Source organism: Protomyctophum bolini (assembly GCF_963924005.1).
Source record: "Protomyctophum bolini genome assembly, chromosome: 4".
NCBI lineage: Eukaryota > Metazoa > Chordata > Actinopteri > Myctophiformes > Myctophidae > Protomyctophum > Protomyctophum bolini.
The window spans coordinates 31,676,675-31,702,705 of NC_137865.1; the positions used below are offsets into that span (position 1 = coordinate 31,676,675).

At 43.7% G+C, this 26,031-nt stretch overlaps 1 protein-coding gene across 1 annotated transcript in view; it reads left to right on the top strand.

Annotated features, from left to right (window-relative positions):
- Window positions 1–21,021, top strand: part of LOC308314547 (voltage-dependent calcium channel subunit alpha-2/delta-1) — a gene marked incomplete at both ends in the record, with an annotated part of 119,641 nt that extends 98,620 nt beyond the window's left edge. Inside the window, 14 exons of the mRNA XM_080762177.1 lie at window positions 926–1,007; window positions 2,282–2,344; window positions 2,963–3,066; window positions 3,924–4,010; window positions 6,569–6,636; window positions 7,302–7,340; window positions 10,613–10,684; window positions 12,453–12,605; window positions 12,739–12,791; window positions 13,312–13,367; window positions 14,097–14,226; window positions 15,642–15,754; window positions 19,757–19,839; window positions 20,911–21,021. Coding sequence (XP_080618303.1) covers window positions 926–1,007; window positions 2,282–2,344; window positions 2,963–3,066; window positions 3,924–4,010; window positions 6,569–6,636; window positions 7,302–7,340; window positions 10,613–10,684; window positions 12,453–12,605; window positions 12,739–12,791; window positions 13,312–13,367; window positions 14,097–14,226; window positions 15,642–15,754; window positions 19,757–19,839; window positions 20,911–21,021 — 1,214 coding nt within the window. The remainder of the gene's footprint in view (window positions 1–925; window positions 1,008–2,281; window positions 2,345–2,962; window positions 3,067–3,923; window positions 4,011–6,568; window positions 6,637–7,301; window positions 7,341–10,612; window positions 10,685–12,452; window positions 12,606–12,738; window positions 12,792–13,311; window positions 13,368–14,096; window positions 14,227–15,641; window positions 15,755–19,756; window positions 19,840–20,910) is intronic.
- Between the last annotated feature and the right edge of the window lie 5,010 nt (window positions 21,022–26,031).

A 26,031-nucleotide genomic window follows, 5' to 3' on the forward strand; every position in this document is an offset into this window, starting at 1 on the left:
TCCATGTGAGGGTTTTTGCTGAGCCTGCATGATTTTTTATTATTTTTCTAAGCCGCCATTTCCTGAGATTACTCACATTCACACCTGGAAGCTGCTGCTAATGCAAGCATAGACTTCTACGGTTGGCCACAGCACAGCTCCACTGGAGCTATGGGGAAAGTTCAAAGTCCCGATGGCAGTAAAGGAAGATATTATTCATTCATTTTTTCCTGGACGGATTTTCTCAGCTAGTCCAGGGATTCAAACTGGCTATAGCTTCTGATGCCTAATCTTTTGGCCGTCACCGTTCTGCATCAATGTGTCCCTCACCACCTCTGATGCAAAGCAAAAGAAAACTGCACACTGTACTCATTTTATGTAAAAAAAAAAAGAAAAAAGGGTGCCAATCAGACCAAAGATCTTTTTAACTCATTCACCGTCGCTTGCATCGATACTTGTAGATTGCCACGGTTGCCGCCGTTCACTTCAATGTTAACCGTCTTATTTTGAAAGCCGTTTCTCTCGGAAACGGAGAATCAGGAAATGGAAAATCGCTAGGCTTATGTAAGAAGTCCTGCAAATGTTATTTCATTAACCCAAAACATTTTGTAACCGGCGATCATATCGTTTATAGAAATGAGCCGCAAATCAAGCTTGTTTTGATCCAAAACGCAGCATGGAAGAAGAATCAGAGATAATAGGATTGTAAAAACTCCGTTCCCATAGAGTCTAGACCGTATAAGCCAGTGGACATTTCATTCTCCAATTATTTTCATTGAACCAGAACCGGAGTGTTACAAGCGTGTTGTGAAGTGTAATCAATTTTCGGCACTATTTTAATGCCCTGCATGGCTACTGAACTAACCTAAACGTATCTCGCCTCACTTTGTATCACACTTTGTTTAGAAGTGTCCAGTGAACCTTATCTTTCTGGTTTATTCTCCAGGTAATGTGTCTCTGGTGAGCCGGCTGATCCTGGATGCAGGGCTGACCGCCGATCTGGTTAAAATCTGGAGAGAGCAAACGCTGTAAGTTCAATTGCTAATGATTACCGCGTCACTCACTATACCGTACTGTAGACCAGTGGTTCTCAACCTGAGGGTCAGGACCCACAGGGGGGTCCCCACATGTTTTTTTTGGGGGGGGGGGCATGATGACAGTGAAGTGACCATTTAACCCATTCTGGGCGGGAACCCCTATTGGTATCTTACCCCCTCAGGCCGGGCACCCATATTGGGGTTCTGTACAGTATGTACAGTATTCAAAAATGTAAAAATTTTGATGCTGCTATATAAATATTTGAAGTTTTTCAGAAACCTTAGGTCAGGATTTAGAGGCGTTTTTAGAATCGGCCTTAGGCCTAAATGGGTTAAGGACTTTTAAGACCTTTTTAATGGATGAAACAAAATTGTCAAAAAATATTAGAAAGAAAAAAAGTGAAAATAGCCGATCTACAAGCTGACAACGCCTTCTGTTTTCACAATATATATATATATATATGTATTATAAAAAGACAAAAACTAATTGTATAATACCTCAACTCCTACAATTCCAGGTGCTTCTCAGGGAGGGGGGTCCCCAGTTGAAATGTGATTCTTTTGGGAGTCCCAGCCTGAAAAGGTTGAGATCCACTGCTGTAGATTGTATCTTAAGAAAAGTAGGTTCCCGTATTAAATTCTACCTGAATTAATTCCACCAACCCCCCCAGATGCAGTCCAAACCTGCAGTGAACCCCATATCACTGTAGTACTGTAGCTCAACTTCATTTCACAAACAATTTCCTGCCTGACTGAACCGAGAATTGTATAGTTTTTTTTTACTGTGGGAGGTTTCGGTCATGCTTAACCAATGAAACGTGAACGTGATGAAAGCGATCGAGGCATAAAATGTGCATCACACCCAAGCATGCCGAGCAGTGCCAAGACATGTTGTTTAGAGACAAAAGTAAAATAATTAGATCAACGTGTTTCCCTATGGTACAGTACACCCTGCATGTCTGAAATCATCTGTAAAAAATATGTGGCCCTGGCTACGCACACACACACACACACACACACACACACACACACACACACACACAGAGATACACTCTGTTCAGCATTAAGGATGTACAGGCAAACGTCTCTGGGAAGGAAACTATTTGTTTTGAAATCCATCTCCAGTATGTCTTTTAAGCACGACCATGCTGCTTTCACAAATATGGACACGCTTTCCATACGCACGCACGCACGCACACACAGTCGCACACCCTGTCTTTTATTGACTTTGATGTCTGATTGGCCTGTGTTTTCCGTGTTCTCAGGGATGGGATTGTGGCCAGGTTCGTAGCCACAGATGGCGGGATCACCAGAGTGTATCCCAGAAGGTAGGCTCAGTTTCTCTCTCTCCCGCGTCTCCCTTCCAGTTTTCAGTTGCTGGGACGGACCCGCCGCTGTTTGCTCTGGCGGCACGAGAAAGGCAAGTCGGCAGCCGACTGTGCAATGTGCAAGGTGAAAATGGAGACGGGACCGAAAGCTCTTTAGACGGGAGCTCATTTTGGCCACCGTTCTTACCCACTCTGATGGGTTATTATTGTTTTAACGAGAATGTCGTGTTTTATACATCTTCTAATTAGCCTTGCACAGCCCAGTGGCCCAGCTAGCGCACACCAACCTAAGCTCATTTACCCCGATTTTTCCCTCCGTTCTACACTCAGCCGTTCTGCTCGGTTGAACATACAGCATTCCAATCAGAGATGAATGGATATTTCACTAAACTATAAAACATGAAACACAATCTGTTTGTGCTTTGACTGGACGGGGTCCATGTCATATATCCAATGCGATGGGTGTGACCGCCGTTTTGATGACCAAAGTTTGGCTTTAATACGCGAATTTAAATTGTTCTAGATAGATCCACTTCAAACACATCTGTCGTGTGTGTTCTTTATGTCTATAATGGCCCGTATATTATATGTTCCATGAGAGCGTTTTAACTCTTCCAGTGCCGGGGAGGAATGGACCGAGCACCCTGAAACGTACGAGTCCAGCTTCTACAAGAGGACCCTGGACAATGACATTTATATTTTCACGGCTCCATATTTCAACAGTAGGTTTCCACATAGCTTTCTGTGTGTGTGAGATCAACCTTTTATGTACATCAGCATCTTGTCCCTGTCGTACAAAAACCTTGTGTTGCCACATTTACTTTTTTCATAAATTAATTAGTGAAATTAGTTAGATTGAATACTTACTGCAAAAGTAAAAGTAGAGAAAATTGTCTGTTATTTTTTTATTTTGTATGTCCATCTGTGGGTTCTATAATGATTTAAGCAATAAAAAGTACTAACAAGAAATTATTAGAATTAGAACACTGCTTCTTTTTGTCCATTGCTTGAAGAGTAAAGTCTTGGACATACAAGGTTTTCCAGGACACAACGACGATTTTCAGTGTCTGGCACAAAGCCTATCCTTCTCTGTCATTCCAACTTTACTGCCAGTGATTGCACTCTCGGGGCATCTCCAATACCCCATCTCCTATTCCTCTCTCTTACTCCCCCTGTGTCGTCTGCCCGTCATTCCCACCCTCTCCCTCTCCATCCCTGTACTCTCCCTGTCATCCCCGCTGATGTTTCTAGCAGACATCGGGGCGGGTGGGAGCTTGGGAGGGAGGGAGGGAGGGGGGAGAGCAGTCTTCAGTGGTAACACAGCAATAGTTACACTTGACTGCATTAACACATGTGCTGGCTTCATGGACTCTGCTCACTAACGGCGAGCGAGCGCGACGGCGAAACGCAAACAGATAAAACTTTTAAAAGTTTGTAGAAATTCTTCTCTGAAGCAGAGAAAATCAAAATGCTCCGATGTTTACTGCTCTTTGCTTTTGATTGATGGTTTTTAGTGAAAGCACAGCTGCGTTCGTCATCTCTTTCCCCCCCTCTTGTCTTTTTCTCTCCACTGGCGCAGAGAGCAGGGAGTCTGGCTACGAGTCAGGTATTCTGGTGAGCAAGGCTGTCGACCTCGACATAGAAGACATTAACCTCAAACCAGCAGGTCAGTCCAAACTAATGACCATGATTGTTGAACCATGTCTCACACAAGAATCGTGAATGAAACATTCATAATAGAGAGAGATTAAAGGGACATTTCACTGCTGGGAGAAACTGCAGTCACTCAATGTTATTGCGGCTGTAGGTTGCAGATTACTACCAGTAAGACGCGCAAACGCGGGAAGCGGACGCAGCTCGTACATATTTAAGTGAAGTTATTTTTAAGTTAAGTTTTTAACTCAGCCATAACCATATAAGGAGTCCCCAAAGCAGCTCCATATATGGGCACAAGTTGGACCACGCCATCACACTCATGTCACCATGACTCAGCCATAACCATATAAGGAGTCCCCAAAGCAGCTCCATATATGGGCACAAAAGCGTGACACACGGACAGACAGACAGACAGACAGACATGATCTGCTAGGTCTCATAGTAAGTGCTCACTGCGTTCGCAATGAAAACCTGCAAAACCTGTCAGTCCGTCCATCCGTCACGCCTTTGACACACTCCATATATCCATATATGACCACCAGTCTGTCACACCTTGTGACACGCTCCATATATGGCCGTCTCCTTAATGAAGATCACAACACTGACTTAATCAAACCCTGGATAGCCATACATGGAGATGACTGGATCATCACCCAGATCTGCATATATTGGAGCCGGCCAGCCACCTTCAGCACTGCCTTGACTAATCCCCTATAGCAGCATGGCACAGAGTCAATATCGGCACCACATATGCTACAAATTTCACTGTTACAGTAAATAATTTCTGCCAAATTATGGTAAGTACGCAACATCTCAAGATGTATGTGACAATGTGCATTTGATGTTCCATACTGTTTGCCTGTAAATGGCTTCCAAATTGTGGAAGGGGCCTATTTCCTACAAATGACTCATAAACATACATGTAACATCCAAACAACCCCTGCGTTGCATACGTTGCATACCCCTGAAGGCCCTGGGTATGCAACCCGGCCTGGCATAGATATGCGCTCCATGGAGCACCCCTTTCTAGTTTACTGGATGTTTTATTAATGTTGGCAGTGGGGTGGATTTAGCTGTTTAAAAACCTTAAATGTATATAACATATATTTATTGGCCGGCTCCATATTATGCAGATATGGAGATCTAAGGGTCTCCATGATGTCACGTGATGTCACGATGTCAAGAGGCATGACCATATATGGAGACGTGATGTCACAAGGCGTGACCATATATGGAGGCATGGGTGACTAACTAACTAACGGACGGACAGACAGGAGATGCAGGTTTTCATAGTAAATGTGACATACAGTCGCAATAACATTTATTTATAACTTGCAGTACTACATAGCAACTGCATGGGAACTTGCCGTCAAGCAATTGTGTTTGTGTTCAAGGTTGTTCCTTCTTCATTTTCTGGGGAACAATATTCCACGTCATTTTATTGATCATATCTTATCTTTCTTTTTCATATGAATTATGTTTGTCATAAACCATGCATCCATGGTCGTTGGAATTGGCACTGATTGGTAATCAAATCATTGATAGCGCCTGGGGAAACAGTATTCCACAGAATTCTAAGAATCATATCTTATCTTTCTCTCTCATATAAAGCCTTTATATGAGAGCAAAGTCAAAACATGGGTAACATCAGTGACCATTTTTTGAGCCTTTTTTAGTGTAGCCTGCTCTAAAATAGACTGTAGAGAGGGGAGTTGTGTTACTCCTATGATCTTGCACCAATCTGAACAATTTGGACCTCAGTTGCACCGAGAGTCGAGATTACCGAATACCAAACTGTCAAATCTGACCAGGCTTTCCAAGACCGCTTGATAGAACACTCATTTTTTGTCAACACCATGAACCCTGAGACGTCGGAGGAAGTGCCGTCTTTGCTCTGAAGGTATAAATGATGATTTATGATATAAAGTATGTTTGTCATCAATAAAAGCCCATGAGGATGTCTGCGTGTACTGCCAGTGGACCTGGGTGGGAGGTGTGGGTTTCTGAGCTAAGATGAAATGTATTGTGTTCACCTCAGATAACATGATGATCTGATTGGTTAATGTATGGCCTTTTATGCATTTTAATAGAAGGTTTGGTATTGCACTTTATAAGATACAAATTGTGAACTTTTTTGGTGTATTGTGACACGGGTCCTGCATGGCCAATATGAAAACCAATATGAAAACCTAGATCTCCATATATGGAGCGGCATATTCTGATATCACATTGCTGTTCTGACATCTGCACAGACTCCATATTTGGGCATGCCTGACAAAGAACTCCATATATGGGCATAAATGGGACGCAGACGTAATAACTGGGTGCAGGGCATGCATTTACAATTTGCATCGTTCCAAGTAGGCAAGTGCCCAACGGGCACCGCTCTAGTAAGAAATACAAAAAACAAAGAAAAAAAAACGAAATTACAAAAAACTAAAGCACAGCATAGCGGAATGACCTCAACGCGCAGGCCCACAATTATACCTTTGTCCATTTACAGAACGGAATTCGAAACATCTATACTATATTATCTACAGTAAAAGGTCTTCTCATTTTTTTTCGTAGTGGTGGGGCTGAAACTCAATGTCACGTCCTGGATGAACAGTTTCATAAATGCAACGATGAAAGTGAACGTGAGTCAAGCATGTCATGTCTGCATTACCTTTCGCCATGTTCACTGCAGTGTTGATTTTGACAGCAAATTTTTGTTTTGGTCATAGACTCTTGAATAGTGGATTCAGTTTTTGTCACACTTTAGTCACCCAGAAGGTTTTATTGGTAAATATATGTTTTTGTCGACTAAATACCATACGATTTTAGTCGATTAAATCTACAGTTGATTTAGTCGGCTTTGGTGCTGTCATAATGACATTTTACACTTGCTGAAAATAGCCGATCTAATAGCCGATCTAAGTTCACAACGCATCGCAGCGTGACGCGTTGTGAGCTCGTAGATCGGCTATTTTCAGCATGCAACCAAGTGTAAAATTACTTGTGTCTTTTACTTATACTGTGTTCGCTAGTCCCTTCCCAACATTTTAGTCTAGTTTTAATTTGTTGACGAAATGTCAATATTGTCAATATATTTTGTCTTAGTTTTAGTCATCATAGCTTAATTTCCATATACAGTAGTTTGTCAGTGAAAAAAAAGGTAGTCGCCGAACATTTTTTGTCATAGTATTAGTCGACAAAATTAACACTGCTTCACTGATGCATGTTAGAGGTTACTAACCACGTCCTTTACAGTCATTGTGGTTATGCCGTTTCTTGATATGTGGTTATTTTTGTTTGCCTGCAGTGTAAGAGCGAGATCTGTGGCTGTCTGAGGAACGATAAGGTAAAGCCAAATAAATCTTAAATCTGGGATTTGTCCTTAGCCTAAATCAGCCCACGTTTTGAAACAGGTTCTTAACAGGCCAGCTGGATATTAAAAAATCTGAACCGGAACGATTCGAGTGAGTTGTAAGTCTCAGCCCAAGCCGACCCCAATTCTCACATACACATTACATAACATTCCCCAGTTTTACCATTCTCACTAAGTAGTTAATCCTGTTATTATGCCCATTATCCCGTTTAGTGCAAACACACTTTGTTGATATTTAACACATACTGCATACTTTAACACAGGAGTTTGAACAGTGACCTTGCAGTGACCTTACAAACTATTCCAACAGAGACATGGCAAACAAAAGCACATGTAGTGTACGTGGCTTTATATGTTTGGGTTATCGGAGCTGCTCTCATGTTGATGGGCATATAGAGCGTCGCAGTCCCGCCCCCCGCGAGCGGCCCGGAAGAGGATTTCCCATAGACGTTTCAGAAAGTATTTATATAAAGATATTTAAGCCTCGGACATAGCCAACTCGGATGGTGACAACTCATGACAATAAACAAAATGTTTCACACCTGTGTGAACTGAGCAGTGCAACTATATATTCATTGTTATAGTTACTGTACTGTAATGTGCTCTGTATTGTAGTGTACGTTGATTGTATTTGGAAAAGATCTTTGAGAAATGACAGTTAGCATGTGGGGGTCCCCGGAACACGGAACATCCAGACCTTCAGGAACACGCCCAAGGGGCCTGCCCTGTTCCGGCGAGCCTTCCCGCGTCCGAAGCGGTCGAGAAATTACAGTTACCGTGTTGCAGCTTTCCGTGCTCGGACAGACACAGGGACACGGGGACACGCATATGTGACAGAAGCCAGTTAAGTCAAACAAGCAACACAGTAATAGATTAAAGTGCACTGATTAAAGTGCGGTGTGCGTTATACTGTGAGACTGTTAAAATGTAGCCGAACTACGCCACCCTTGGATTAAAAAGAGTAAAGGGAACTCTTAAAAACAATAAAAAGGACACCCAGGTTCGATATTAAAACCAGTTAAAAAGAGCATATAAATTAAGGAAAACTATGAAAGACTGATGCAGGACAGGATTTTGGGGGGTTACAAATTTTTACTTTATTGCCTTATACAAGGGCACTCTAAAATGGCCAGTAGAAAATACAATGAAACTTAAAAACGCCCTAAGCCTAAAACCCTAACCAATCCTATATAACTAACTAGATCTTAACCAAAACAACAAAACAATAATCAATCCCAATTAAAATGTCCAGAAGCAATGTGCTAAAAATGCAGGAGGAGGTGCGGTTGTGGGGACAGTCACATCGTTGCCTTCTCCTCTTCTGGACACTGAAACCCACAAGAGACTACACACAGTTCATCTGGTTTACAGTGCCTTCGGCTATATGGATGGAAGTGACAGGTCGGTCTACCGTGCGGCAATACTACAAATCGGGTACTCACAGGCCAGCCCAGGTGTCAACCTGAGCCCTTCTGTTATCGGCGTGTAGTATTGCGACCTTGCTGTTCTCTCTCTGCCTCGTCTCTGGTGATCCACTCCCGATCTCGCTGTTTCTCGTCTACCCAAACTGCTCGCACACACCTCCTCTTTGCTCTTGTCTCTTTGCTTTTCTCGACCACCCCCACAGGCCGGGCCGGGCCGGGCCGGGTACACAGCAGCCGGGGGTCGTGGTCGTGGCACTTATAGAGCTTGGTGAAGGCCTGGCTCTCTCGGTGGTTACAGCCCATCGAATGTCACCTCGCTCACGGCTACCACTGGCCCCCAGCTGGAGTGTCCCGACCCCCCGTCTGGCCCCAGCCCATGGGAGCTGTCTGCGTCTGCGTCTGTTCCACTCAACCACACTCCAACCTCTCTCTTTCACAAACACTCTTCTCTGTCTTATAGGGCTGCTGATTGGTGGGCCACACCCAACCCAGGTGTAGGTCCTTGATTGTTATCAGCCAGGGTTCAATGTCAGTCAGTGGAAAAATAAGTTATACATGTATATATCATCATGCAACTCACAAACTATAAAGCAAAATCACTGGACAATAATCTCACTCTAATCAACTCACAGCAACTTAAAGAAAACATTTCAAACAAACATGCTAAAGTATAACACAGCAAAAGCACACAAATTATAATAAACCAAACACATCTATACATTTCCACCGGCTTAAACATACATACATAGGGAAGGACACACAATAGTTGCGTAATGGAGCAGAGGCACCGCTCAAAAAGGGCAGGGTACAACACATTTTTCTAATTATTTGTTCGGCCAAAAAACATGTGTTTATTGTCATGAGTTGTCTCCATCTGAGTTGGCTTTGTCCGAGTCTTTTAATGTCTTTAAGTTTATTGAAACGTGTATGGGAAAAATGAATTGGAAATTCTCTTCTGGGCCGCTCATCGTCAAGACAGGGGGCAGGACTGCAACGCTCTTTTGATTTGGACTGTTAAACCTCTTCGTCTATTAGCAGTAATTGTCGGGCCAAACCAGGCACTCTCGGACCTGGAAACTGAGAACTCTACTGATACTGATACAGATACTGTATGTAGATAAATATGTAATACAAACAGAAATACTGTAGAGGATGAGTTCAAAACTGTATTGAATAGCACAAAGATTTGAGATAATCTGACAGTTACAATAATGATGATTCTGAAGAGTGCTTAATTAAGATCCAGGCAGCAAGGAAACATGCGTGCATATAAATGTGCAACATACATGCATTGAACACAGAATATGAAATGTTAATACTAGCCTACATGCAAATGTATGAATGCTATGGACACACCTACATTAGGATCTCTAGCCTATGTGGGATGTGCAGTAGGGGTATGAGATATGTCCAGGCCCAGAAAGACTTGCATACTCTACATTCATATATGCACTATTTGTACATAAACGTACTGTGGTTAAAACATTTATAATAATCATAATAATAATACAAATGTATGATAGGTTAGATATGCTAATGCATACATAATGTCCATAAACTTTTAGATGGAAAGTACTGTACACATTTTGGCATTTTTATAACCCATCGTATAAGTCAAAACACAGCCCCAAGTTCACTCACGCATAAGTCATGGCACGGCCGTCGCTTTCTGTCCGACCGTGTATCAAAAGCTCAGTCGATGCATTTCAGAGTGAAACCCTATCAGTGGTGCCGTCACCGTGTATTCTGGGAATCACCATAACGCATAATTATTAAAGATGACATCATACAACGAGTCTTGTGGTGGTTTTCTCTCTGCAGCTCGTTGACTGTGTGCTCCTGGATGATGGAGGGTTCCTGCTCATGTCCAATCAGGACGAGTATATTACCCTGGTGAGTCATTGTAACAATCAAACAACCAACCAGGCGCTGTCCCTGCTGTCTCATTCCCTTATCTATCTGCCTGAGACCGCTATACCAGGCGCTGTCCCTGCTGTCTCATGGTGTTTGCATGTTTATTGTAACCGCGTCTGTTTTGTACATCTGAACACTGCTTGAAGCCAAAGGCAAAAATCGTAATTTCCACATGTGGACAATAAAGTCCTGTCTCGTCTTATCTCGTTTAGGCCCGTTGGCCATTTTACAATGATCAAGTGATGGTAAAGGCATAAAGCATCAAATGCCGTAAATCATTCCTTCCCCGCGTATATAGCGAAACCTCTACGGCGCAGCGGAGAAGCAGCGAACCGCGTGCCTTTGAAATAAGAGATTTCATCTCCGTGTCTTACTCGTGGCTCTCTCGCTCCATCGATGCCTCTGCCGACCCTCCGTCACCCCCCACACCCCACCCATCAATCACCCGTAGAGTAGAGGGGTCAGATGAAGGGCTTATGACTCAGCTAAGACACCGTTATGAGCCCCAGTGTGGAGGGAGGTGGGAGTCGGGGGGTCCTTTCCCGAGGCTCCGGTACAGTAGGACCAGGAGGAGTACAGTACATCCATGTCTCTGTGGCAGTAAAACACCGGAGGCAGATCAAAAAAAAGGGGGGCAGGTTGTTTGCGGGGCAGTTATGGTAGCAGCATCAGAGCGGAGCTCCCCTGTGATCATCTCCGCCATGCGCGATAACCTCCGGCTGATTATAGTTCCCAGGGCGTCCGTAACGGGGTGTACGGGAATCAGTCGCATAGCGGGACATCTGCATGCCGTGTGGCTTTTGACCCATTTTTACTGTCATGATGTTTGGCTTTGGATTCTTTAGCACAGGTTCCCCAACTTTTCAGGTCGAGACCCAAAAGAGAGATTTATAGAGGTTTGCTCGGGACGCCAAACTAGTGAAAATCTAGCCGATCTACAAGCTCACAACGTGTCGCTTCGCGCCGCATTGTGAGCGGCTATTTCCACTACTACTTAAACATTTACTTTCTAATTTACAGAATTTCTTTGATTTTTCTTTTATTTCTTCATGACATTCCTGGAAGAAAAATCTTTGAATTTGTTTTTAATTCATGAAAAAAGTTTTTTGGGAATATTTTATTGAAAATGTTTTGAAATAATAATTAAAAACAAAATAAAGGGACCCACAAAAATATGTCCCACAATTGGGTCCCGAGTCTCCCGACCCTAACTAACATCAATCTGAATCCCATGAGGACAGGAGGTGAGAACTGCTACCTTTACAGTAACATGGACCTGTAATATACACTTCCTTCTGCCTGACGTGTCCTGTTTTGAGGCACAGCATAGGGTGTCCCCTCTGGGTGTGTTCCTGTATTGCTGGAACACAGATGTCTGACTCTGCACTGTTTAGACAAGTTGTTTGGTCAACATAAACCGTATTACTCTGGATTTAGTGCCTGGCTTTGTTTGTCTGCTTGTTTGTTTGTCTCTCTGTGTACAGTACTGTATGTGCATGTGTGTGTTTTGCACGTGCACGTGTGCAAGCAATTGTGAGAATTGTGGACCTGCCTGCATGTGTGCGAATGTTTGCCTGTGCTGTGACCTGTGTGGTCACAGGCAAATTGATCTGTCGTGTGTGTGTGTGTGTGTGTGTGTGTGTGTGTGTGCGCGTGTGTGCGTGTGTGCGTGTGTGTGTGTGTGTGCGTGTGTGTGTGCGTGCGTGCGTGCGTGCGTGCGTGCGTGCGTGCGTGCGTGCGCATCCAGATCGGTCAGTTCTTCGGGGAAGTGGATCCAGTGCTAATGATCACCCTGGTCAACACATCTCTGTATTCCTTCAACAAGACCTATGACTACCAGTCTGTCTGTGACCCAGAGAGAGACAGCAAGGCCGCAGCTGGACTGCGATCTGTCTATGTGGTGAGAGACGCACGCACACGCACACACGCACGCACACACACGTTTATATATTGTATTCACACACTTCCATTGTCTGACTGAAAATGTCAAATGTCAAAAGTGTGATTAATATTCCTGCACTGGTTTTCTCCAGCCTACTATAGCGGACGTGCTGAGTATTGGCTGGTGGGCCTCTACTGCTGCCTGGTAAGTGTATGTGTGTCTGCGTGCGTGTGTGCGTGTGTATGTGCGTGCGTGCGTGCGTGCGTGTGGCTGTGTGCATGTGTGTGCGTGTGTGTGCATATGTGTGCGTGCGAGCGTCTGCGTGTGTGTTATGGAAGTTGTGTTTTCCATCAGAACTTTGCCTATTCTAGCATAGGAGTGTGTTTGGGAACGTGGGGTGTATATATAATCTTTATTTCAGACAGAAGTCCATGGCACATAAAATCAATCAAATGTTTTTGGCAGAGTAACTCTATAGTAGGACAACAGCAGCTCAACAACGTCTCAATAACAACTCTCACTTTGCTCTGTTCTGCATCACCCGTAAAAATGAAACCAACGGTGACTACACTAATGTGACAGTGTCTAAAAAGTGATGACCTCACGTAGTAGAATCTGGTCTCAAATGGCTTAGTGAGTTTGGCCTTGTCTACAGTCTGAATCACTCCCCCCTCTCTCTCCCCTCCCTTTCTCTCTGTCTCTCTATCGCTTTCTCTCTGTCTAGGTCAATACTTCAGCAGCTCATCTTCAGTCTGATCTTTCCTAACCTCATGGAGGCGGGTGAGTGGAAGAAATAATATAAGATCTGAGTCGTTGTTTACTCGACCAGACTCGACCTTGTAGATGACAAGATGCTCTGACAGCTAGCCTCTCAGACTGACAGATGGATACAGATGTTGTTCAATATACTGGTTGGTTCAGACTGACAGGTGGATACAGATGTTGTTCAATATACTGGTTGGTTCAGACTGACAGATGGATACAGATGTTGTTCAATATACTGGTTGGTTCAGACTGACAGATGGATACAGATGTTGTTCAATATACTGGTTGGTTCAGACTGACAGGTGGATACAGATGTTGTTCAATATACTGGTTGGTTCAGACTGACAGGTGGATACAGATGTTGTTCAATATACTAGTTGGTTCAGACTGACAGATGGATACAGATGTTGTTCAATATACTGGTTGGTTCAGACTGACAGATGGATACAGATGTTGTTCAATTGGTTCCTGCCGTTATGGTACAGCAGTACAGTACAGCACAGCACAGTACAGTACTGCGAAGAACAGTACATTACAGTACAGTACAGTACAGTATATTCAATGAGCTAAATATGCACAGGGATTCAGTGCTAATGTTCTATACGTGTAGTGGAGTCCGCTGATAAAGACATGCCGCGAGGGAAGGATTTCTATTTATTTATTCATTCATTTATGTCTTGTGTGCTGTGTGTTCTCCTGTGTTGTGTTGTGTTGTGTTGTGTTGTGTTGTGTTGTGTGCTGCAGTGTCAGCTGATGAAGACATCTCAGATGCCATGTTTAAGGAGAGCTGCATCACGGAGCAGACACAGTACTTCTTTGATAATGACGAGGAGAGATCCTACTCAGGTGTACTGGACTGTATAAACTGCTCAAGGTGTGTGTGTGTGTGTGTGTGTGTGTGTGTGTGTGTGTGTGTGTGTGTGTGTGTGTGTGCGTGTGTACGTGCATGCACGTGCCATGTGTTTCCTATAATAACACTTGAATAGCTTAAAGATGATGGACCCAATGGACCTGTAAGGAATTGTGCTGCGTACATTGTGCCTCAGTGTGTGTGTGTGTGTGTGTGTGTGTGTGTGTGTGTGTGTGTGTGTGTGTGTGTGCGAGAGCACGTATGTTTTTGTGTGTGTGTGTGTGTGTGTGTGTGTGTGTGTGTGTGTGTGTGTGTGTGTGTGTGCGTGTGTGTGTGATGTTATCATGTGTTCAGTCTGTACAGTACATGTGTTGTACAAAGCGACGTGCAACAGATCTCTCACCTCTCGCTCGCCCACTTCCTGGACCGTCAGCTCACCCCCCTGCAACTCCACAACGGTTTCCTCTCTCTCTCTCTCTCTCTCTCTCGCTCTCTCGCTCTCTCTCTCTCGCTCTCTCTCTCTCTCTCTCTCTCTCTCTCTCTCTCTCTCTCTCTCTCTCTCTCTCTCTCTCTCTCTAATATTTTTCCATTCTACTCTCTGCCAGCTGTTGGTCTGACGGGCTTCTGATCACATGCAGATTACCTTGATCTGTCAGCAGAGGAAAACGCTTTCATGTCGCTCACCCCCCAAACACACGCACACACACACGCACACACACACACACACACACACACACACACACACACGCACCCACGCACGAACATACAAAAAAGTGCGCGTTTCAAATTAAAAGCACTTCACAAGAGGAAGTGCTTTCCTGTGTCAACTGTGGTAGTCCCGGGGGTTAAATGCAGCGTGTTATGAGCCCCACGTGGCCCATGCGTCTCTCCCCGATGTTAACGACCAGAGACACCCCAACTTTAACGATCGCCATAAACAAAGCCAATCCCTTGAGAAGGTGTGTGTGTGTTTGTGTGTGTGTGTGTGTGTGTGTGTGTGTGTGTGTGTGTGTGTGTGTGTGTGTGTGTGTGTGTGTGTGTGTGTGTGTGTGTGTGTGTGTGTGTGTGTGTGTGTGTGTGTGTGTGTGTGTGTGTGTGTGTGTGTGTGTGTGTGTGTGTGTGTGTGTGTGTGTGTGTGTGCGCGCGCAATATATATAGTATGCACATTGTATAGAGTATGTAATTCTGTCTACATCTAAACTAGTGTTGTTTATTATATGTCTGTGTGTGTGTTTGTGCGCGTGTGAGTGCACACATCTAAGCACTGGGGGTCTCTATGCAGCTCTCTGTAGAAGCTGGACTGTGATCTAACAAACGCGTGTGTGCACGTGTGTGTGTGTGTGTGTGTGTGTGTGTGTGTGTGTGTGTGTGTGTGCGCGCCTGCGTGACTGCCTGCGTGCGTGCCTGCGTGCGTGACTGCGTGCGTGCGTTTCTTTCAGGATGTATCGTGCTGAGAAGTTGCCGAACACTAACTTGGTGTTCCTGATCACCGATGCCAAGGCGACGTGCTTGTCATGCGATCCCAGACCTCTCAGACAGGCCGAGCAGCCCTGTATCCTTTCCCCTCGTTCCGTAACACACACACACACACACACACACACAGGCGGAGCAGCCCTGTATCCTTTCCCCTCGTTCCGTAACACACACACACACACACACACACACACACACACACACACACACACACAGGCGGAGCAGCCCTGTATCCTTTCCCCTCGTTCCGTAACACACACACACACACACACACACACACACACACACACACACACACAGGCGGAGCAGCCCTGTATCCTTTCCCCTCGTTCCGTAACACACACACACACACACACACACACACACACACACAGGCGGAGCAGCCCTGTATCCTTTCCCCTCGCTCCGTGAAAATCAAACGGACAGATCCACTTCCTCCTATAGCCCTGTGGCCCTCCCTCTGTCCACCACCCGGCATCCTGTGGGCTTTAAAACTCTCTTTTAAGTGACACACCTGCAGTGTCCAGTACAGTGTCCACTGTCCAGTACAGTGTCCACTGTCCAGTACAGTGTCCACTGTCCAGTACAGTGTCCATACAGTGTCCACTGCCAGTACAGTGTCCACTGTCCAGTACAGTGTCCATACAGTGTCCACTGTCCAGTACAGTGTCCACTGTCCAGTACAGTGTCCAGTACAGTGTCCACTGTCCAGTACAGTGTCCATACAGTGTCCACTGTCCAGTACAGTGTCCAGTACAGTGTCCATACAGTGTCCACTGTCCAGTACAGTGTCCAGTACAGTGTCCACTGTCCAGTACAGTGTCCATACAGTGTCCACTGTCCAGTACAGTGTCCAGTACAGTGTCCACTGTCCAGTACAGTGTCCATACAGTGTCCACTGTCCAGTACAGTGTCCACTGTCCAGTACAGTGTCCACTGTCCAGTACAGTGTCCATACAGTGTCCACTGTCCAGTACAGTGTCCATACAGTGTCCACTGTCCAGTACAGTGTCCATACAGTGTCCACTGTCCAGTACAGTGTCCATACAGTGTCCACTGTCCAGTACAGTGTCCAGTACAGTGTCCACTGTCCAGTACAGTGTCCAGTACAGTGTCCAGTACAGTGTCCACTGTCCAGTACAGTGTCCAGTACATGGCTAAATCCTCAGTGCAGGGTTAAAGCAGTGGATTTCAACCCTGTTCATATCAAGGCCCATTATTTATCGGGGCATTTGAGCCACTCTCATTGAGACCTAACCTGACTTCGCCAGATTGCGGCAGTATTGAGTTCACCAGTTCCCTCCTCCTGCCTGCATCTGGGATCTCTCAAGCAGAAACAATGAACCCGGAAGCAGCGGGACAAACATTTGATATCGCCATAATCATTTCGAGTTGTAGTCTTGTTAGGTTGTGTTTACATTTGCGCTGTGGCAGCACTTCAATATGTCATAAGTCTCGCGTTGATCCCACCTCTAGCGGCCTCATACAGCCGCATATCGGACCACCGCTTGATCAGATGTAGCCACTCAGACCCAATCCAATTATTGTTGGATAAGATATTTTCCGCAATTCCATGCTGCATTGCTGTTGGTACCATTAGGAGAGATAACAGGCAAACCTTGATCAAAAATTCTCTATTTGTGTAGACTTGAGAGTGTAAAATGTTACACTCATTTTACACTCTCAATTTGGTCTATTTGGTTACCAACTTGGTTACCATCTGGAATCCCCTCAAGGACCACTGGTTGAATATCACGGGTTAAAGTATAAGTGTAAGTGATATGGTGGTGATTTTTAACAGAGGTCCCCCTGTCTCTTCAGCAATAGAAACTACATTTCCAAGTTGGTTGCCTATTTCAGCTTATCAGGAACTCATGTTAATCTTTTTTTTATTTTTGCTTTCAATTTCCAATTTTGTCTCCTCATTTATAGAGATATTGAACAGTTACTGTAAGGATTTCACTTTCTAATCTACACCTTTAATCACACTGTCTTGGAAGAGTGTAGGCCTACAAATGTAACCAAATGGACCCTTCTGAGTTGTATAGGTCCACTCCTTGAATATTCACAGGTGCACAGTAAAGCAAATGCGTTACGAAAGAGGCTCTCATGTTGCAAGTGAGATTAGATTTCTTTGTTTGAATTCATCTGGGCCCCGTGCCGAGTGTGTTTGGGTGCGCACGTGCACATCATCGGGGCCCCGTGTAGAGTGTGTTTGTATGTGCGCGCGTGTCACCGGGGCCCCTGCATGGTGAGTGTGTTTGTGTGCATGTGCGCGTATTTTGGCGGTCTGTTAGACAGATGTGTCTGTGACATAGAGCTTCCTGCTGGTGTAACAGTAAAAGTGTCATCATAAGAGGTCGCAGCGGGGTCGCGGCACTGCAGTTGGGTATTCGCTCGACGTTCTGCTAAGGAGGTCACGCAGAGATACAAGAGATACATACACACATGGATTTCTAGCTTTTCTAGGAAATGTCTAGGAGATTCCATTGATTACCTTTACCGCAATCTGACTAAATGACTACTGAAGCCCTTTACCGTAACCTTAACCTGACCCTAATCGTTGGCAGTGGTGGAAAAAGTACTCAAATGTTTTACTTACAGTTAATAAAAGTATCAATCACTCCCTTACAAGTAAAAGTCCTACATTCAAAATGTACTTGGATAAAAGTACCAAAAGTAGAAAGTACGCTTTATGCATAATGGCTTATTTCAAGTTTTAAAATGTATAAAGTCATAATGTAACAGTTAACTATAGGGTTGAAGTGGGTAATGTATGTTTTGTAATAATAATCTAAATCTACAAAGTAACTAGTAACTAATGTTTTCAAATAAATGCAGTGGAGTAAAGGTACAATATAAGTATTGGAAATTGGAAATACTCAAGTAAAGTACAAATTCATCAATATTGTACTTAAGTACAGTACTTGAGTAAATGTACTTTCCACCACTGGTCGTTGGATACATTCAAGTTATTGTTTAGATTTAGTCATGACTAAATTACACCCGAGTACAAAAATAAATGTGAAAGAGCACAGACACAATCCCACACGTATAAGCGCATTTAAATGTCACGGCATGGTAATGAGTACAAATTTAAATGTCTGCCTGAGAATACAGTGTTTACATTAGCAGGCTATATTTATAAAGTCTGCGACGGGAGGGTAAAATAAAATGAAATTAATCATTTGTTTCTGTTTTATGGCTGTCAGTAATGTTACGCTCACTGGTTTCACAATACTGCAGGGCCTTGTAGTCTATATAATATCATGTAAATGTATTGCTGAGGCTGCCATACGCACGTATTTCCCTATCTCTCGTGGATATCAGCAAAACATTTGAAATTATTTAAATTGCCAACAATTTAAGTTGTCCAAAATATAGCAGTCTTACATCTGCAGTATACAGTAGGTGCATCATGCTACAGCAATTACACTATGCACATGCACACACACACACACACACACACACACACACACACACACACACACACACACACACACACACACACACACACACACATGCAGAGATACTAGATGCAGACACACTCATCCACATGATAAATGCCTCCACTTTTCCTTACAGAATTTCCGTAACCCATTCTGAACGGGAACCCCTTTTGGTGTTTTAACTAAGCATTATTTTATACTTTAGCTATTGAAAAATAGCAGATATACAAGCTCATAGCACGCCACCGAGTGGCGCGTTACGAGCTTGTAGGTCTGCTATTTTTGAAAAATCGTGAAAATGTGGCAAAAATCTTTGAATATATATTCTTTCAGAAGACTTTTTTTTTTTTTTTTTACGTCAGGCCTACTGTAAATGGGTTAATGCTCATTTTCTTCATTGCCCGAGGGCTGTAGTCTGACTGCCATGTCTGATTACCATTTCAGAGATGTCTCGCGCGGGCTCAGGGAGTCACGCCGCACCGTTTCTGGAGCCAAGGCTCTTTTTTGGTTGCAAAGAAAGTGAGCGATTCACAAGCCCTGATTGATTTGACTATTGTGGTGAGAACGTGTCCAGTGTTTGATGTAGCCTCGTTGATGGCAGGGCGTGTTTTCCTGAGCGTGTACGTGTCCAGCCGAGGGCCCAGACCTGTGCGAACTGGCTCAGAACCCTCGCTACAGGAAAGGACCGGACGTGTGTTTCGACAACGACGAAAATGTAAGACACAGACAGACAGTGGGGGGGAAAGTTAACTCAGAGTTTTTACTTTTATACGTAAACGTATCAATACCGCAATGTAGAAATGCAAGTAAAAACTCCGGAAATCATAGTGTATTTGAGTAAAAGTACAAAGGTATTGGCATCAAAATGTACTTGGTATTCATTGTGCAGAAGGTCCTGTTTCAAGTTTTCGAATGTTTAAACATCTTTTGAAAATAGATAGATCTACAAGCTCACAAAGTATTAAATAAAAGTTACAAAAAAGTGGAGTAAAAGTAACATTTTTTCCTCTGAGATGTAGTGGAGTAGAAGTCAAAGTACTGAAAATGTAAAATACTCCTGTCAAGTAAAAGTATATCAAAATTGTACTTAAGTACAGTATACTTGTAAATGCACTTTACACCACTGAACGTAAGACACAGAGGGTGTCTTGTGTGTGTGTGTGTGTGTGTGTGTGTGTGTGTGTGTGTGTGTGTGTGTGTGTGTGTGTGTGTGTGCGTGCGTGCGTGCGTGCGTGCGTGCGTGCGTGCGTGCGCGTGCGTGTTCATTCTGGAAATATTGCTGGAAAGTTCTCCCAGAGAATTAAGCCCCCTTAATGTTGGCCTCGTCAGCCTCTGGTCTTCATCAGACAGCCCTGGGCTTTTCTGCATGCAATTCTGTTCTGTTGCCTTCAACTTTCATTTATTCCTTAGTTTAACACTTCATTGCTGCCAGGCAGAAACCTCTTATCTCCATATTTTAACTTTTTATTAAAAAAAGTCCCAACGTAAAGTATTGCCCTACATACTACAGTGTCACACAAAAGTTGCAAAAAATAGCCGATCTGTATGCCAGATTCTTTTTTTGGATTTGATTTCAGAAAATATACTGCTTGGGACATATGAGGTTTCCACCTAAGCAACAAGTTGCTTGTCTTCTTATTGATGTACGTACATTTGGCATGCAACTCTCCCTGTTTTATGTTTCTCTTCACGTCATTATCTTTCTGCTCATTATTTTCCTTTTTTTTTCTCATTATGTTTTGTGTCTACGTTTCCCATTCGCTGCCACTCACGTCCATCACGGTAGGATGAGCCCTTGTGCCCAATCAGCAGCAGAGGCTCAGGTTTGAGCCCCACCCCTCTCCTGCTATTGCTGGTGCTGATGCTGAACTCGGGGTTAGTGCTCAAACACAACTGAGCCAGCCCTAAGCCAATCGGTCAGTGTTGTGGACGCCGCAACGGCACAGTGGATGACACAAACTCACTTCCCGAAAACAATTGGTTCTAAGTAAATTCTTTGCATTAAGCAGACTTAAATGGATGTGCCTACGCCCACGTCATGGACAGTCGGCCATTGTCCTGTGATCAGTGGTATGTGCTAAGATAGATACAGTCATTGTGTACAGCTACAGTAGGCTGGACTAACTGAGTCACATTTGTTTTTATATCCAGGTGATGAATGTGTTCTCTGGCGGGAACACACGTGTTCTCTGCTTTTTCTGTTCTTCTTTTTATGAACTTTATTTCAATCTGTTAGTAGCCTATAGCAGGGATACTCAAATAGATTTACCTGTGGGCCACATTACAAAAATGGCAAGGGGCCAGGGGCCAGTAGATAAAATTACGACATTAATGATACTTGATAACTTCTCTCTTTCAATTGCTTTATTTTCGCAAAAAAAGTACAATGTGCATGCACACAATATGTAAATAAATAAATGTGTTACATTTTCTTGCATAAACACAAAGAGCTGTTTCCATAACTGCACAAATTATTGCACATAACATGAGTAGCTGTTATAATAACATAACATGAGTAGCTCTTTGCCTGCCTGCCTGCCTGCCTGCCTGCCTGTCTGTCTGTCTGTCTGTCTGTCCATGAGTAGTTATTTGTCTGTCTGTCAATGAGTAGCTGTCTTACTGTCTGCCTGTCTATGAGTAGCTGTCTGTCTGCCTGCCTGTCCAATTGTCCATGAGTAGCTGTCTGTCTGCCTGTCTGAGTAGCTGTCTGCCTGCCTAATTGTCCATGAGTAGCTGTCTGTCTGCCTGTCTATGAGTAGCTGTCTGCCTGCCTGCCTAATTGTCCATGAGTAGCTGTCTGTCTGCCTGTCTATGAGTAGCTGTCTGCCTTCCTGCCTGTCCAATTGTCCATGAGTAGCTGTCTGTCTGTCTATGAGTAGCTGTCTGCCTGCCTGCCCAATTGTCTATGAGTAGCTGTCTGTCTGTCTATGAGTAGCTGTCTGCCTTCCTGCCTGTCCAATTGTCCATGAGTAGCTGTCTGTCTGTCTATGAGTAGCTGTCTGCCTTCCTGCCTGTCCAATTCTCCATGAGTAGCTGTCTGTCTGCCTGTCTATGAGTAGCTGTCTGACTGCCTGCCTGTCCAATTCTCCATGAGTAGCTGTCTGTCTGTCTGTCTGCCTGTCTATGAGTAGCTGTCTGCCTGCCTGCCAGCCAGCAAGTTGGTTAACAGAAAATAAATTGTTATGGCTGAGTAAAATAAAATACAATAAACACAATTTGCCTGAAAATAGATTACCCAGCTATGACCTTTTTCATGAAAAAAAAAATGAGTAGTGATATGGCTGACTGAGTAAAATAAAACAATCTACCTGAAAATAGATAGCTATAAGTGAAGAGCAATTTCCGCAATTACCATTTCCGCAATTTCCATTTCCGCAATTTCCATTTCCGCAATTTCCGCAATTTCCATTTCCACCATTTCCGCAATTACCATTTCCGCAATTTCCATTTCCGCATTTCCGCAATTTCCATTTCCACCATTTCCGCAATTTCCGCAATTACAATTTCCGCAATTTCCATTTCCGCAATTTCCGCAATTTCCATTTCCATTTCCAACTATTAATGGCAGCTGGGTTTCATCATTCAAATAAAATAGAATTCTGTCCGTTTAGCTATAAAATTATGTCAGGGAATAGGGATACACAGTATATGTCTTTCATTTGCATTGCATCTCCCCCCCCTTTTATTTTCGTTCGAGTAATAGTACAACTCTAATAGTATTACTTATAATAATGTAATTAAAGATAACTTCATTCAGATTTATTTATTTTTATTTCATTTTCCAGATTTTTTTTTCTTCTTTTTTTTAAGATTTTCATTGGTGGGCCAGTCATAATGGTCCCGCGGGCCTGATGTGGCCCGCGGGCCTGATGTTGACTATCACTGGCCTATAGTCTTAATCTGGACAATTTGAATACCAACAGTGTTGGCATAGTGTTACAATCATGACTCCGCTATAGCCCTGAAAAATATACATAATTTATTTATATCTATATTGGACTCACACCCTACTGTACACCATATGTTGGACACACCCTTGGGCATGGTTCATGGATAGGTCATGCTACCTGTAACTCAACTTCATATCTTCATATCTGAAATATGTGGATAAAAAAATATAAGGGGAAGGGTGTAAATATCTGTATGAAGGCATTTTCATAATTAGACTCACACAGCCAGACATACCAGTGATACCACACACATGCCACACACATATCCGCACACACACACACACACACACACACACACACACACACACACACACACACACACACACACACACATGCACGCACGCACGCACGCACATACTTGTAGCAATAATGTTTAGTTGAAGGAAGGGCTGGGAAACGGGCAGAGCAAGACTCTTTAGTTTTACTATTGTAATATAAATAGCTGGTATCCTATCCTAAACAACACAATTGTCACTTATTGAGCCAAGCAAGCCAGAAGACGACTTTCTTTTTGATGGACACAAAAAGAAAATAGGAGGTGTCACCATTGTCCATTGTATTGTCACCATACAATGGACAAACCAAGGATAGCACACATCACTCACACGTGGAATGGCGAATGGTTCAGCACCACTGCCAATGGACAGTGACAGGCCACGCGTACTGTATCCGAGCACTATATGCCTTGTTTACATGTGGATAAAATACCCAAGAGTGCCAAGGAGCATACATATATATATAGTCACTATGGCTGTCTCAGTATTTGGTGAGAAACTTGGCAAATACAAAGTACAATATTATACAAAGCCTATTCAAACATTTAGTCGAGATGGCAGTACAGTTAGGGAATAGTGACAAATGCAGCGCCGCATAACTTCATAAAATAAGGAACACAAACTATCCATCCATCTTCAAACAAGGGGATGGATCGCGGGGGCAACAGTTCCAGCAGAGACCTCCAGACTTCCCTCAGTACAGTAGCAACTTCCTCCTGGGGGATCCCGAGGCGTTCCCAGGCCAGTGTGGAGATGTAATCCTCCCATCTGGCCCATGGTCTACCCCGGGGGGTCTCCTTCCAGTGGGACGTGCAAAGAGGACCTCCCTAGAGAGACGCTTGGGAGGCATCCTTACTAGATGCTCGAAACACCTAAGCTCCTTTGCAAGCGAAGAAGCTGCAGGTCTACTCCGAGTCTCAGTCTCACGTGATTGAACGTCTCACCCTGAGAAAACTAATTTCGTCCGCTTGTATCCGCAACCTTATTCTTATTCTTATTTTAGTTGCCAAAGATAACAAAATCAATTAATTATAATCGATAAAATCGTGTAAAAATGTAACATTTATTGATGGTCAGATAACTCCATCATCATTGAAATAAAAAATTAAGAATATATAACAGCCCTTACTAAAGCCCTCTGCCCCCTTTGCCCCCACAGTAGCTAATACTGCTGGGAAGGGACAGCTAAGAAGAATGGAGAGTGAAAGTGTAGGACACCCTTTTCCTCGCGTCTCTTCATGGGAAGAGAGAATACTTCCCAATCCATACATATCCTCACTCGGGTAAACATAGGAAGCAGCACAGGGCTTTCCTGTCTTTTGACGGTGCACCCTGCAGATCCCAGCCCTTCTTGGAATTTGGGCGCGCACGGATTTCCTGAACGGTCTCATCAAACAGAATGAAGCTATGCATGTCCTCTGCCAACTGCGCTCCTTCACACATGCACACATACAAAGGAATGAGGCCCAGATTTGCTAATACTATTGCGCTACAATTAGGCAAAAGGCTATTTTTGCCCCAGTTGTTTGAACTTAGCATGCGGTGCACTTAGCCTATCTTATTCACTACGTTCTGTTAGCTGAAGGTAAGCTACTGAGGGGACCTCTAATGTCAACAAACAGAACTCGTAGTCATTGATTACAAGCCCAAATGTACAGTATATGACTAACTCAACCTGGCTGAAAGCAAATTAATAATGCTGCCTATTGAGTACCTCAAAGTTACGCGTCCTGGTTCATAAAGTTTCGCATTATATTTTACTTCCAAAAAAAAAACGAAATCCAGAGAACGGTGTGCCTCCAGTATGGATCTCGGACTTAATATGGCAGTCATCTATCAAGGTCCATTGGCAGTCATAGAACATTACCCAAATCTAACCCAATGTTTCGGCCTAATCAGATCCCCATTGTTGGCAGTGTGTTTTGGGTTTGCAAGATTATTTCCGGACACACACACACACACACACACACACACACACACACACACACACACACACACACACACACTCTTCTAGATGCCTCGACCACCCTATAGGAGCCATGTGATACTGACATCAGTACTTTGGTAGCCTCCTCTAAACACACAAGTCATGTTTAAAATGTTCTGATTTGTGCAACATTCGTTTGAAAGAGTTGCAGTAGCAGTATTAATAGTGGGGTGCAGTTTCTATTTCTGTGGTCCTGGATGGTAACGGAGCCCGCCAGAACCGTAGTAATCGTAGGATTAAATTAGTCGTGCAGCCCGCCAGAACCGTAGCCTCATCGCATCCACTTGTACTCTATGTGCTGCTTTCAATGGCCTGTATCTCCAAATTGGCGCAATGAATGTTGTTTCTGGTGAAAACAAGGTTTTTCAACGGCCGACAGCAGGCGCTGTGATACTCACGGTCGGGTTTTTTCACAACCGACCGAGAGAACAACAACCGGTCAAGACACCACACACAACATTGTGTCATTGTAACATCTGGTTACGGATATTTGGCTCTTCAAAATAAGGTTTGCTCGCGATAAAACCTTGGCAATGCGCGATAAATAGATTAATTAATCTATATCTCTGCTGTCGGCAGAAACCAGCTAACTCCAAAATGTTCATTTTCAGGAAATTAAAGACAGTGACAAAAGCCTACTATACTAATATATCAACCATTTTGACATGATCTTTACATCGTTGCTACTTTACTAA